Below are 13,685 nucleotides of genomic sequence, written 5' to 3' on the forward strand. Positions count from 1 at the left end.
TGTTGTTTCGGACTCCTAAGCATCTCAGAAATATCTAAACTTTGACTCCCCACCCACTCTGCCTCGTCACCTTACACCACGCCGAGTTGCAACAAACGTGGCCAGGGCAATGTTATTAAGCCGATGCATGAAAGGGTAAATGAAGTCACCCGTGAACCGCTCTGTACTGTACTCTGGAGTCAGATGTGACGCCGCTGGCCTGACGTGAGAAGCTTGGCTAAATCGGGTCATGCTGCAGAACAGCGATCCTACGCACAACCGTAAAAGTTCGTTAAAATGTATGTGAAAGGGAAAAAAAAAAAAAACGAGGTGATGCAATGACCCAGTTTAAGTTCAGACTCCTGCTGTGATGGGAACTTCAGATGTGAATACAAGACGTGCATGAGAACCTTGATAAACTACAGAGATAATATATATATTAAAAAAAAGTGAACAAAATTTCTTCTACAGCCTGGATGTAAAACCCTGCTGCGGAATAAGTCATGTGTTGTTAGTCGTAATTTTTTATTTTTTTTTTACAACCTTGTGAAGGAAAAAAATATTAAAAATTGGAGCTGTAAACCTTGAATGGTGAATGTTAAACCTGACAATCTGCTATTCTCCTTGAGCTGCTTTATTTAACAGAAGGGAACTCCTGAAAACCAGAGCTCCAATGAGAAAGAGTGCAGGGATGAATGCAGATTGATCAGGTTTACGTCTGAACCAGACCTTTCAAAAACAGCACATGCACATACAGACATAAAACTCTGATCCTAATTAGGCCATCAGGCAGATGTTTGCTCAACACCTGATCCATAAATAACCATAAATTTAGATATAGAGGCAAGAAGGAGCAACATTTGGAAGGATAATGCATGAAGCCAATTTTTATAGGGTATGTGGTAGGGAGGTAAGGAACAGCATTTTAGATTAGTTTGTCTTTTTAGAGGACATTGTGTATCACCTTGCAGCGGGAGAATGCGAACACTGAAGTCCTCCAGTTGACTGAGAGCACTGATGAGGTCCAGTTCTTCCTGGACGGCTGGAGGACAGTCAGTGATCAGCTGGAGACAAGACCTGAGGAAGAGCGCAGCCAATTAATAGAAAAAGGAAAAAATCTGAATAAATCGGATCACTGGAGTGACTACAGTCTTCTCCTGCTGTATGAATGCAGGATGAACAGCGTTACGCAGCGTTGTCTCTCCCCCAGCTGTTGCAGTGCACTGGCAGCCAGTTGGACAAAAATAATAACTGAATAAAAAACAACAATGACAGATTTGGATGTTTTCGATTGAAAGAAATACAGGAATCATGCCTCGAAAATAACCACTACTGTTGTGACGACAGTGATGTTTTAACTACATTTATTTTAATAGTAGCATGCAAATCTTTAGTTATTCCTATATTTTACTTGAAATTGTAACATTTTATCATATTTTTAAGAGGCCAGTTCAAGCTTTACATTTTCGTTACTTTTTTTATTTTGTTCACTTTAAGCCCATGTCCATGTTTGAGAGAAAATAAAACAGGTTTTAAACATTCATCTGTTCCAGTTGCATGTTCTGTTCGGCTCTGTATTTTGCTTTATTTATGTTACAGATTTTTTTTTTTTCTAAAACCCAGTATGCCACACATTGGAAAACGGTGCATCATTGGAAGACCTGTAAGAAGCTGACTAGGTGGCCAGGGGAGCATATTTACCAGATTTATCAGATTATTTACCAGTTATTATCAGCCTGTTACACTATTCTTACTCTATAGCGTAATGCAAAAATAAATAAATAAATAAATAAAAAAATCAGCGTAGTAAGCCTTTAAACACTGCAACCAAATTTCCTCATCACTAATTGTATAGACTTAGACTTAGACAAACTTTGTCATTTTGTATGCACAGAGTGCGTACAGAACAAAATTTTGTTTGCATACAGCTTGAGTATACCAAGTTTCCTGTATTAAGATCTTGATAATAAGAATTAAATGTTTTAGACTACCTTATTAGGCATGGTAATAATCAATATTATTTCTTTAGCAGCAGCATAAGGAAGGGACAGCTTTTGCTTTTCTGTTTAGACCTTGTAATTTATTTATCTTTTGTCTAAACCCAATCAAACTGGCGTTTTTACTCAAGGTTGTCACCACTTGATGCCTGTTTTCTATTCATTTAAATGTCACAAACTGATTAAAACTAGGGAAACTAAATGGATTTCCTTTATTCCAGTTAACTCTAAAAGTTACAAAGCAAGAAGTTTGCAGAGTTCAGCAGTGTGACCAGAAATGTGATGAGGCTTCTAAAGTGGATTTATTTACAAAGTCTAGACTAATTTGACGGCTCCACAACAGCGGAGGTTTCTCTTGGAATACAATCCCGGCTCATTATCCTTAAGAGGATTATGCAGCATAGCACTCAGAATAGAAAACTGTGCTGAATGAGTGAGTGAGCAAAAAATGTAAGTTTATTTTATAAATAAATAAACCCCAAGGTCTAGAGCAGGAAAAAAAAAAAAACAAGGCAAAGTGATAGATTTCTCCGTAAATCCCCTAGCTTAGAAAGCAGATCTTACATCTGCATACACCAAGTGGAGGGGGGGCTGGCTTGTCCTTGGTATATGTGCAATATTTCATCCAATAAAGCATAATGAGAACAAAAAAAAAATGCTAAAAAGAATACTGCAGCTAAGTGCTCAGTAGGCACACTCCATAAACACTCCACACAGCTTTGCCTGCTCTTTAAGCAAGGCTAGGATTTTCTGCCAGGAAGAAGAGGTTTGTCCTGGCAAGGATGAGAAGGGGGAGAGAAGAGCTGCAGATGGGCGAATGAAAGACTCAAAAAGGACATGTTGATTATGCACTTAGGCTCTGAAGGATATGGAGGTGTGTGCACCGACAAAGGCCAGCCGAAAAGAGAAAAAAAAAAAAATGGCTCACAATGGTTTGTCGCACCTAAATCCTAATGTTCAGACTACTTTGGGCTAAACTTATGCATAAAGACACAACCCTAATCAATGTGTCTTTGAGACGCAGAATCAAAAACGTCGACCCTTCCGTTCATTAAACAAAGACGTGCAAACATGTTTCTGCTATTCTGTATTATTCCCTTCTTTTTAACAAAGATAAAAACCCGGGAATCCTTTTCTGACACTCTTCTGAAGGGCTGTTGAACCGTCTCAGGCTTTCTCTGCAGTAGATTTTTAACAACTCTTTCTTTTATCTACAGCGCAACAGACAGCAGGTTGTTAGATCTGTTCTACACCGCAGATTAAACAACAAAATAAGAACGAACAAGACAAGATAAAAAAAAAGGAGGGGGAGGGATAAAAAACATCTTGTTTTAGATGCTGTCAGCCGATTTGACACTGGAAAAGGGATGTCGGCTCTCTTTATCTGTAAGGACACGAAGGGAAGTAAAATTGTTCAACTTCAGCTCAAACGTTTGAAATTTGAGGAATTTGTTAACTGGATGAAATACACAGCCGAGGCCATACGTTTTTAAGACCGACCTTAATTTGTTTTTTCCACATACTTTGCTGCTTCAGTGACTTTAAATCATTTTTTTTTCAGATGGTATACTGAAGTTTTATAATACACGTTTCAGGGGCTTCATAGGATTTTCTCTCTGGCTTCCTCATACAGTCTAAAAACACGCAGGTTAGGTTAATCTGTTCCTCTGGTGCCCTTAGGTACGAGCGTGTGTGTTTGTCCTGTGTGTGGACTGGTGACATGTCCTCTTGCCCAACGACCGCTGGCGATAGCTGTCCTTTGACCCCAAAATGTACAGCTGTACAATAAGAACCATTTTTTTCAATGTAAAAAAAAAAAAAAACACCAGCCATGAACGTTAATAAGTTAAAATGCTACTTTCTGTCTTTTATCCATACACAACACACATGCACAGCAACACATGCTCGCATGGCGGGAGTGTCGCGATGGATGATGCTGTCCAAGTGTGTGGAGGGGGGCCTCCGTATTAGTTACTATAAATGAATGACGACCCAATTACTGTCCCACTTCCCCACTAGGAACAGACAGTGAGATTAGACATCCACCGGCCCCCCTCTAAGATCTGAAACCAGCAGGAGGCACAAATACAAAACCTTCATGTAGACAAAATGAAAGCAGACACCGAGGCAGGAGCGGCTTTTGCTTCGCGCCTTTGAGGCGATGCAAGAGGCAAACGCTGTTCACACGACACAGCGAGAGCCAAAACTGCTGCCCTAAACGGTAAATATGAATATATTTTAATACATGTTAAAGATAAAAATGGAAATAAAACATTGTATAATTACATTTGGTTGTCCATAAATACACATTTAAATATTGAATTTGTCAATATTAAAAAAAAAAAATTAAATAGTACTATGCAAAATTTACTGAAACTCGGAAGTATCTTCAAACCATATCCAATTATTTGGCAACTTTATTTTCAGTGTTTTAAATTGACACAACCACTGTCAAACATAGGGCTGTACGATTTTGCCAAAAAAAAGAATTGTGATAAATTTCAACCATGATTGCAATTTAATTTTGACTTTTCTTTGCATTAACAAGCAACAAAAATGCCGTGTAGATAAAGATGTTTGTAAATTTAAAACAAGAATGTAACTGTTTTTATTAACCAGAATATTATTAATAAAGAGAATAGCTTGCTGAGTTGGACGTCAGTCCTTGTTGACAACCAACAAAGTCTATGTATTAAACAGGTTGACCGGTACTTAATGCTATGGTGAGATTCCTGAACGTTTCTGGTAAAAAAAAAAAAAAAAAAGGTATTAATTATATAAACTCTAAAATAAGTAATTAAATTAGATTATCTCACTGCCACAACTCTCTTCCCTTCCATGTGGAGGCAAACCCACTTTAAACATATCACCGACACCTGAACGACATGTCCTCTCCATCTCTGCATCCCCAGAACCAGAACCAAACACGGAGGAGCAGCACCAGTTTATAGCCCAACTGGTCCTGTATCTTGACCTACTGCTACTATTCCACTGCAATATGCTTTCCTCTGTAATGTTTTATTTTCTTTGTTTTGTACAAGTACAGCACTTTGACTTGTCTTGTTACTGAATGTGTTGTATGAATTTACTTGTTTTAACTCTAGATATCTCAGCATCAAAACTTTCACCTTTCACTCCTTTGTTCAGCGTCTCCTTCGGTATTTAGTCCATTCATGTCTTTTTTCCTTTAATTTGTATCCATTCAAATAGGTGACTGTTCATGTACTTCCTGACCTAGGGCTACACTGAAAAATCATACAATGGCAATTTTATTAAAGGGGACGTATCATGTAAAATCCCCTTTTTTAGCACTTAAAATACATTTTGCTGTATACATGGAGCCTGTAGGAGCGCAGAAAAGCTGAATGTAGTCTGTCCAGGAGCTGCGTGGATATCTTTGTATCATTTTTGGGGTTTATTTTTTCTTGCCATTCTTTTTTTTTTTTTTTCTTGGGGATGGAGGTGGGGGTTCCTCTTATGCTTCTTGAACTATTATGGCACGGCATTTGCTGTGAAAATGTTAAACATCTAAACGATTTTGTAGTTCATGCTGAAGAATGCCGAACATACAACTGAATAAGTAATCGGTTGTTTCTTACACCGTCCCCAAACATGAAAAGAGCCAATCGGTGTGAGGAACGATCTGCAACCTGAAGCGAGGTGTGAAGTGCCTCCTTTAGATTTAAAGAGAAAGCACCAAAATGAGTTACACTCAGACGCACCTCAGAGCAGGGGTAAAAAGGGGGAAAGTAGGGGGGAAATTAATAAGGAGTTGAGACAACAACTGAATGATTTCAATGTGAAAAAGAAGAACTGAAAAGCATATGTCCCCTTTAAGAAATATTGCAATGACAATATTAAGTGTTTCCAGTAGTCTTTATGACCTTTAGCATCTTGGACACGGTTTATATGTTAGGAGTGGACATGTGCCGTAAAGAGACTTCCTTCAATGGGCTGAATATCTTATTGGGATGCAAAAGAAGGAGTCATGACACTTAAAAGTATTACACAAGAGTTATTTCATCCAAAGTAGTCTATTAGGGTATAATATTGTGCACATCGATATTGTGGTGATGATACAGATGGCATATTTTGCAGCCCTATAATGTGCAATGAATCAATTTAAATTGGGTATGCTTCATTAAAGCAGAATTAGCCCCGCCCACTGAGTGGACAGGGTATGTTGAACAGATCAAACTAATTAATGTGCATAAACACATTGTAGAATTATTTTTACTTAGGGAATAGTTGATTAACCATATATTTGATAATCTGTTTTTGTTTCATACAATAAATGTATTCAATTTAATACATGTTACCACTTTTGAACCTCCATTATAACACAATAAATGGTACAAAAAGCGAGCTCACTTTAAAAAAATGAAATGTTTGTATTATTTAAATTGTTTTCATGTCCAAACACTGATCCAAACACTTCACTCAAACAGGCCTAATTAATGCAAAGTGTAAAGCCAAGTAAGAATTGGCACAAAGAAGTCAGAATTATTTTTCTAAGAGCCCATTTTAGATGAAAATACAGCTACTCTTATGACTCCTCACCTGGCCAGCCCCATGCATGGGTCTGTTAGTGCCGTAGAGGAGTCGAAGTACTCCCTGGCAGCAGCCAGCACCAACTCCACGCTGCTGTGGTAGGCCACCTTCAGAGCATAACCTTTTCCCCGGAAAGACAAGCTGACAGGAACATCCTGACCGGCCTAGAAACATGAATACAAACGCAGAGAGATCAATGCGAATGGAAAATTCATTATAGGTGGCTTAATGTTTGGAGAACCCAGTGGGAGTGGTATGACTGTGTAAAGGAAAACTATTTTTCAATATACCTTGGAGCAATGCATAAGCTGTCCTGCCAGGCGAATGTTCTCCACACGGTTTGAGCACAGCAGGGACTGAACAAAAACCTGCCACAGGAAGCAAGCAAAAGGATTTATGATGCAGAAATTACACGTGTCTTTGTTGCACGGGCGCTGTAGAATTCCAAAACCGCAAGCTATATTTCTAGCACAAACACTAACTTCTCACAAATTGGTTATTTTTCTTGTTGTTACCTGATGACACGTCTCTGATTTTAGACAAGTGTAAACGTTCTGCTGCATATCAAGCAGGTCCTGCAGGAGGCCTCTCCACACAGTCTCACTCACTGGGGGGTTCCTGAGCGCAACGCAAGGATGTTCAACATACTCAGCCGCACGTTCTGTCAGTCTCCCATTCGTGAATGCATATTTTTCCAAGCTCTTACTTGCGGCCGGTGTGACGGCACAGCTTGACCATTAGTTGGTGGGCCTCCTCTTCACTGTTCTGGCTGTTCTTCACATATGAGATGGGCTTCTGGAGGCCGTGCTTCTCCAGAACTTCCACCACACTATCAAGCAAACAAACAAACAATTTGGAAAGCTAGAGTGATCAGTTTGCAGTGATATATCAAAAAAAAAAGCAGAAGTTGTTTTCTTAAGACAATGTCAGAGCACCATGCCCATTCATTCTACTGCGCTACTGCATCCAATGTGCAAGCAGTGACAACAGAGACTATTGGCGCTACTTCGAATAACCAGGAAGTCCAGAAACGCTCAGAGCAAACATTTCTATCCACAATCAGGAGAGGGTGCAGCAGCAAAACCTGAATAAATAAATAAAACTAACAACTTTAGTGTCTCTTCTGCAGTGTGGCAACTTATGCATAATATATACAGTTTTTTTTTATTCAAACTGCTTTAAGTCTGCCTTTGAAGTTGTTGTTTTTTTTTAAAGAATACTGTATTTTTAAAATATATTTGACTACTTCTTTTAAACTGAAGACTATGAATTAGTTTGTCCAAGAGCTAATAAGTCAAAGTCAAGACAAATTTCCATTTTAAGACCCAATTCCCCAAAGTTCTCAGTCGGACGTATGAATGGATGATCACAACTCTTCTATATGGATATATACTTTAGTTTACTTTTCTTCATGTGTCAACACCTGAAAAATGCACACATTTAATTCCCCACTTTACCAGAATTTAGGTCTGTGTAGGAAAGCTGATCGTACACTGATGGGAGTGAGTCAGGACACCAATGACCTACTGCCGTCGATAAAATTAACAGCGATATCTGTGATTCTACTGAAAGTGAAAGTACTGTTAATTTGTAATCTACTGTAGTTATTCCATGAGTAAATCAAGGAGTTTCAGATGAGTTGGAAAAACTTAAAACAACTAATCCACACAAACATCATGTTCACTTTGCAAAAAAGCAGCAAAGATGAGAGGAAGTGTCGGGAGTCACAGCTGGAAAAGCCAAAGTAAATAAAGAAGAAGGATGGCAAAATAAAACCAGCCCAATCCACAGGAGAAAGACAGAAGACGGGTGGAATCTAAGCTGTTCATTATTTCGGCAGCGCACAGTCATTTGTAAGACACGGTGCAGATGGAGGAAGCACAGTGCAAGTCAGAACAACATGATAAAGTGCATGTCACAGAGACGGCACACGTTTGTGTGTGTGTGTGTGTGTGCGTGAGCAACACACACCTACAGCTGTTTTATGTGACCAGGGGAGAGGCTGGGTGTTGGTGACGGATTAGCGTGGCACCCCCCTCCCGTCTCAACAGGGTTGTGCCGCTACAGATGTTTGATCTCCAATGCAGCTCATTAACATAGCAAACAGGTGCCTGCGAATTTGTGAGGGCCCTTGCCTGTAATGTATGTATGCGAGTAAAATATAAACAGCAAGGCCTGAAATTTAACACTGCTTGTGTACACACTTGATTTTTATATGTGTGTGTGTGTGTGTGTGCATGCTTCCTGTGGACATCCTAATGTGCCAGTAAGTGCCAGTGGCAGCAGCTGAAACAAGCCTTTATCACAGCGGTCCTCAGAGAGCAAACCCTTGGCATTTGCTGCCTGATTCATTTGTGGTGTGTGTGTGTGTGTGTCTGTGTGTCGCGCAACTTCAGCATGGCACGCATATAAACACGATCTGCAAGCTCAAGCTGTTAAGGCCACTGAGCCTTAACAGTAGCTTTTCCACCTCTACTTCCTTCCCTTCTTATTCTTCACCATATTAGTTGGGATTCTCTTCAGGATACTGCCCTCTTCATCCGTATCCTCCATCTCTTGCCTACATCACCAATGTTTTTTGGAAGTTCGTCCATGGGAGAGAAGTAGAGGAGAAGAAGAAAAAGCTGCAAAAGAGTCAACGCTCGGGGCTGTTTTAACCCACAGGGGATGCCAATGATCTTTTGATCCAGAGTGAGTGAGCCGAGTGGGCATCTGCGTCTCCTCTTCTTTTCGGTGTTTCCCATCAAGTCAAAGCTCTAAATTAATAATTAATTTCTGCACAATGGACGTTTCTCAAGCACTACTTCACTAATGATAGATGAGAAAAGCTGCTTCTGAGCACCTTAAATGATGTCAGGGGAACTTTAACCAGCAGCTGCAGCCAAGGATTTGGGATGAACGGCTGGAGTAAATTGTGCTTTACTCAAAATAAAAATCTTGGCAGATTTGATTCCTGCCTTATCGTTGTCATGAAATCAAACCTTTGATTGAGGTTTGATTCCTGCCAAGTTTTACCCCAATTCACACCTCCACGCATATGACCACAACATTTCTCCTGTGAGCCGGGCAAACGATGAGCCTAACGACTTAATTTTTATGGCGACCAGTTCCAGGTTTAAATTCATTTTAAACTCTGATTATGATTATAAAGTGCACACATATACAGTAGCTATGCTACATCATATGCTTTACATGGTTTTAACATATTTTTGAATTCATTCTGAGGGCGTGGTAGAATTTATTTTGGTGTGGCAGTGCGCTACGATCAAATGCATTTAGCAGAAACCCTGAATTAACTTTTTGAGCTAAACACCTTGTTCTAAGGAAACTAAGCAAACTTAAGTGTTTCAATAGTTTGATAGACCATGTCCTTGAAACCCTAATGAATAAAGCACCAACTAATTATCTGTGGGAAATTTAAATTTTCCAATAGGGCTGGGCCTTTATGGAATCGTTTTATCTTTGTATCGTTATCGTGACAATTTTCTGATAAAAATTTCAATTTATCTTGAACACAATAAATTCTAATCAGTGGTGTATGAAAACCCCCAAAACAGTATTGTCAGGATTGTTATTTTTGCTATTTTCTCCACTGTTGGTTTATTGGGAGACTCAATAAATATCAATAAATTCAAAAATATAATTAAAGGCAATTACTGTGTGCAGTTTGGTAATAAAAAAAATCATGCTTCCTTATGTCACATGAGCCCTGATGAAGCATATTTCAAATTTGGTTTTGACATTACATTTCTAAATGTTTAAAAGATGCATAGCCACATTATTGAACTTTTATTTTGTTGTTTTTTTATACATCAGTAGCTCACTGTGATTGCATACAAAGGTTTTACGAAAGATTATCAGGTTCTACTGGCATATTAGTTATTTTGCCGTTTCGTACTTTGTATTTGCTCAATTTGTTGGTAAATAAAGTCTTTCATGCTTATTTTTAGTACAATTCTGCACAGGCGCAGCAGGAAATAAAACAAGGAAGCAGCTAACGGCTATTAGCATCTCCCAGCGAAACGAGGAACAATGATCCAAGATCCAGTGAAAATCATGTCCTAATGCCGTATTAGTTATTTTTCCAAGACGGAAAGATCGTTTGTGTTCACTGAAGTGGACACTAAACCTGCTGATCTCTCAGATGTGACCACAGTGTTGATTGACACAAGTAAATGTTCTGATGTGAGGCTTTTAAAGTTGCACTAGATCAATGTATTTAATTAATAACAGTTGGTGTGCGATCATGCCAAGCTGCCGCTTTACTGCGAGGCATTGCAGAGGGTCAGGCTTGGTCCGGCATTATTAAATACCATTTTAATAATCAAGCAAACCAGCATTATGATGTCGGTAGATGGTGTCCCGTCTGTTTATATCTGTTTATATCAGCGCCCGCCGCTGGATTCTATCTAGTCTCAAAAAGGACTACCAAAACACTATCAAGATGGAGGCTTGGTCTATATAGCTTAATTTTATCATGGTCAAATGTTTTTTGGGCTTTTATATAAGCATATAACATGGATATATACCTTTAAAGACAGTATTTGTGCTTCTTGGGCAATAATTGACATGCAGCCACAGACACAGTTAAAAAGACTGCAAGAAGCTGTGAATAGTCTCATCATCACTTATCGTTATCGCAACATTACCACAATATATCGGGATAAGATTTTAAGTTCATATCGCTGTTTTCCGGCATTTTCATTCCCTTTCACTATGTTTTACCAAACCACCTTGTACACATTTCTTGTCATATGAGGTTGTTTTTCACTGCGGAAAACTACACTTGGCAGTGCTTTTAAATCCTAGATAAGATGTAAGTCTGTTTAGCTGTATGATCAAAGACAAACTGCCGCATAATGCCGCTAAAACTAGATTTGGTATTCTGCATGCTACCTGTGATACCCATGTTATCTTTTTCCCCTTTAAAATGTATGGCTGCATTGGTGGCTACCTTGTGTTCATATTTTTTTTCCACATGTTTTCTTATTTTTAGACAAGGAAATTAATATAACTACCATGATCCAAAAGCCTGGAGACAACTGAAAGGAAAAGGTCGCAACAATGATGGTGCATAACCTTTAATGCCTGAAAATAAATACATTTAAACTAATTTATTCATAGATCTGAACTAAATCAAAAATGGAAAAGGAAAAAAAAAAACAGTGGGAGGTGACAGATAAAGTGCAAATGTACCTCAGATGCTTCTCGAGTTTGTCCACCTTGTCATGGAGTGACGCTGTGATGTCCGTCTCTGGTCTGCGAAGTAACAATACAAATCAAAATAAGTGCTTTTAGAAAGTAAAGTAGAGCACAAAATAAACAGTAGCTTGCGCATTGCAGGTGTGTAACCTTCCATCGATTCCAAACCAAGATTACAACCCCATGTTGCCTTTTCCTCGAGGCAAAGTATTCTGCACCAAGTTGGCCTGTACCCCTACAGGGTACTGGCCATGAAAAAATTAAACCATGTGGAAATGTGTGTGCGTGCCTTTTTACCCCACCAAACACAAACAAAACCTTGACATTTCAACCCATTTCTCTGCTTCCTTCTTTGCAGCTCTAAACTTTTAGCCCTCCACATCTAGCTCCTGCTCCTTTTAATGGCTTTTTTCCTGCCATTTCTCTCTCTGACTCACTAATGTCTTGTTCACTCCTACATTTTATACCATCCAGCAGCAATTATGTACTTCTTAGAAGATTTAGACGTAATTAGGCAGTGTCGCAGATTAGGAAAACTGAGTTGGAGCCGCTAAGTGATGGTTTCTATCCTAAATCACAATGGTGGATCATTCTATGTGGGCCAGGGCAGCATTGGAGCTTAACAAGTCAGGAAAATCGCTCCCAGGAGAAATGTTAGGTTGAGGTTATTGCATATACAGTTCAGCCACACTATTGTTCCTAATTTAAATGCTACAGAAAATAAAGCATTCAAGGAAAGTGAGACATTTTTGCCATTATAAAAATGCTTATGTATAAGGAATTTATTTAGTTCTGGTGTTGCCAATAGGACTTTGCTATGTCTTAGGGTGAGTGCATTAGGATGAGTTTGGACAGACAATTGGCTGACTAAATCATATTTTGACTGATTACAGAGCTAATGGTATGTGATCCAAGTTATCCATTTTAACTAGCTGAACTAAAATTGACCAGTCTTAACACCGATGTTATGTAATTTATCACTGCTAGGGGACAGCCAATAATTGATGCAATCAATGACCGCAATCTACCTTAAAGGTATAGCGGACCAATAATTTTGTCGGCTTCGAGTTCTTGGGTTTCTCACCTCCTGGTTATCCCACATGCCAATCTTTGTGGCGTGTGTGCACGTTCCTTGCTAGCTTTCCCTTGCTCGGCATGCACACTTCTAGTATTTATCTATTCAGTGATCTTCGGTTTCAGCCGTTCATTGTAGCTCCGCTGCTCTCACCCTATACTTTAAACATGGCTGAGAGCCGCAAGAAGCAAATGACGTACAAGTTTATGAGATTTTTTTTTTTTTCAATGCGATCCCCCTGAGGACCATAAGAGTATGGAGGACTGACACTGACACAATCGAAAGACATGCTCAATAAATAATAAAAGTACAGCAAATAAATAAATGTAAACTATAATTAAATTATACAATGAGACATACATTTAAATACCTCTTATAATTAGCTTACACATTTATTCCTCTTTTTAATAATCACCTCATTTTGTATTTTTCATTATAATTGTCAACTTTATCAATTGTTTTGTTTTTAAATGTATGCATTTCTGTTTTTATAGTTTGGTTTGATTTATTCTTCCTTTTCTTTCTATATTTTTACCCCATTTATTTCAACCATATTTATTTATGCTTGTCCTTTTTCCATTCCTGTATGCATTTCTGCCTCATTATGCAAATGAGGAGGGGCGGTCTTAAAGGGTATATTGGAAAATTTTCTTTGTTTGTTACTTGTGCATAAAACAAGTAACATGTTACCTTTAGCAGAAGTGCATTTATAGTCCAGCCTGTGTCTACCAGAACTGTGAGGTTAATCAAAGTTCAGTGCATTAGGCATGAGGTTCATATGCATATTTTGAGTTTTCACTTGTCCATCTGTGTGTCAAAGTGTAGGTTGAGGAGGAACAGCAAGGCTCTTCCTGTTTTTTGTGGTTAAGCTGAATGTGTTT

General features: G+C 38.7%; 1 protein-coding gene across 3 annotated transcripts in view; it reads right to left on the reverse strand.

Moving 5' to 3' along the window:
• Nucleotides 1–13,685, reverse strand: part of nbas (NBAS subunit of NRZ tethering complex) — a 251,018-nt gene that overhangs the window by 152,601 nt on the left and 84,732 nt on the right. For all 3 annotated transcript variants that reach the window (XM_036147528.1, XM_036147527.1, XM_036147526.1), the window contains exons 27-32: nt 11,724–11,786; nt 7,234–7,356; nt 7,043–7,145; nt 6,818–6,895; nt 6,537–6,691; nt 944–1,056 (exon numbers count right to left, since the gene is read on the reverse strand). In XM_036147528.1, the coding sequence (XP_036003421.1) occupies nt 944–1,056; nt 6,537–6,691; nt 6,818–6,895; nt 7,043–7,145; nt 7,234–7,356; nt 11,724–11,786 (635 nt within the window). The remainder of the gene's footprint in view (nt 1–943; nt 1,057–6,536; nt 6,692–6,817; nt 6,896–7,042; nt 7,146–7,233; nt 7,357–11,723; nt 11,787–13,685) is intronic.

Source organism: Fundulus heteroclitus, chromosome 15 (assembly GCF_011125445.2).
Source record: "Fundulus heteroclitus isolate FHET01 chromosome 15, MU-UCD_Fhet_4.1, whole genome shotgun sequence".
Lineage (NCBI taxonomy): Eukaryota > Metazoa > Chordata > Actinopteri > Cyprinodontiformes > Fundulidae > Fundulus > Fundulus heteroclitus.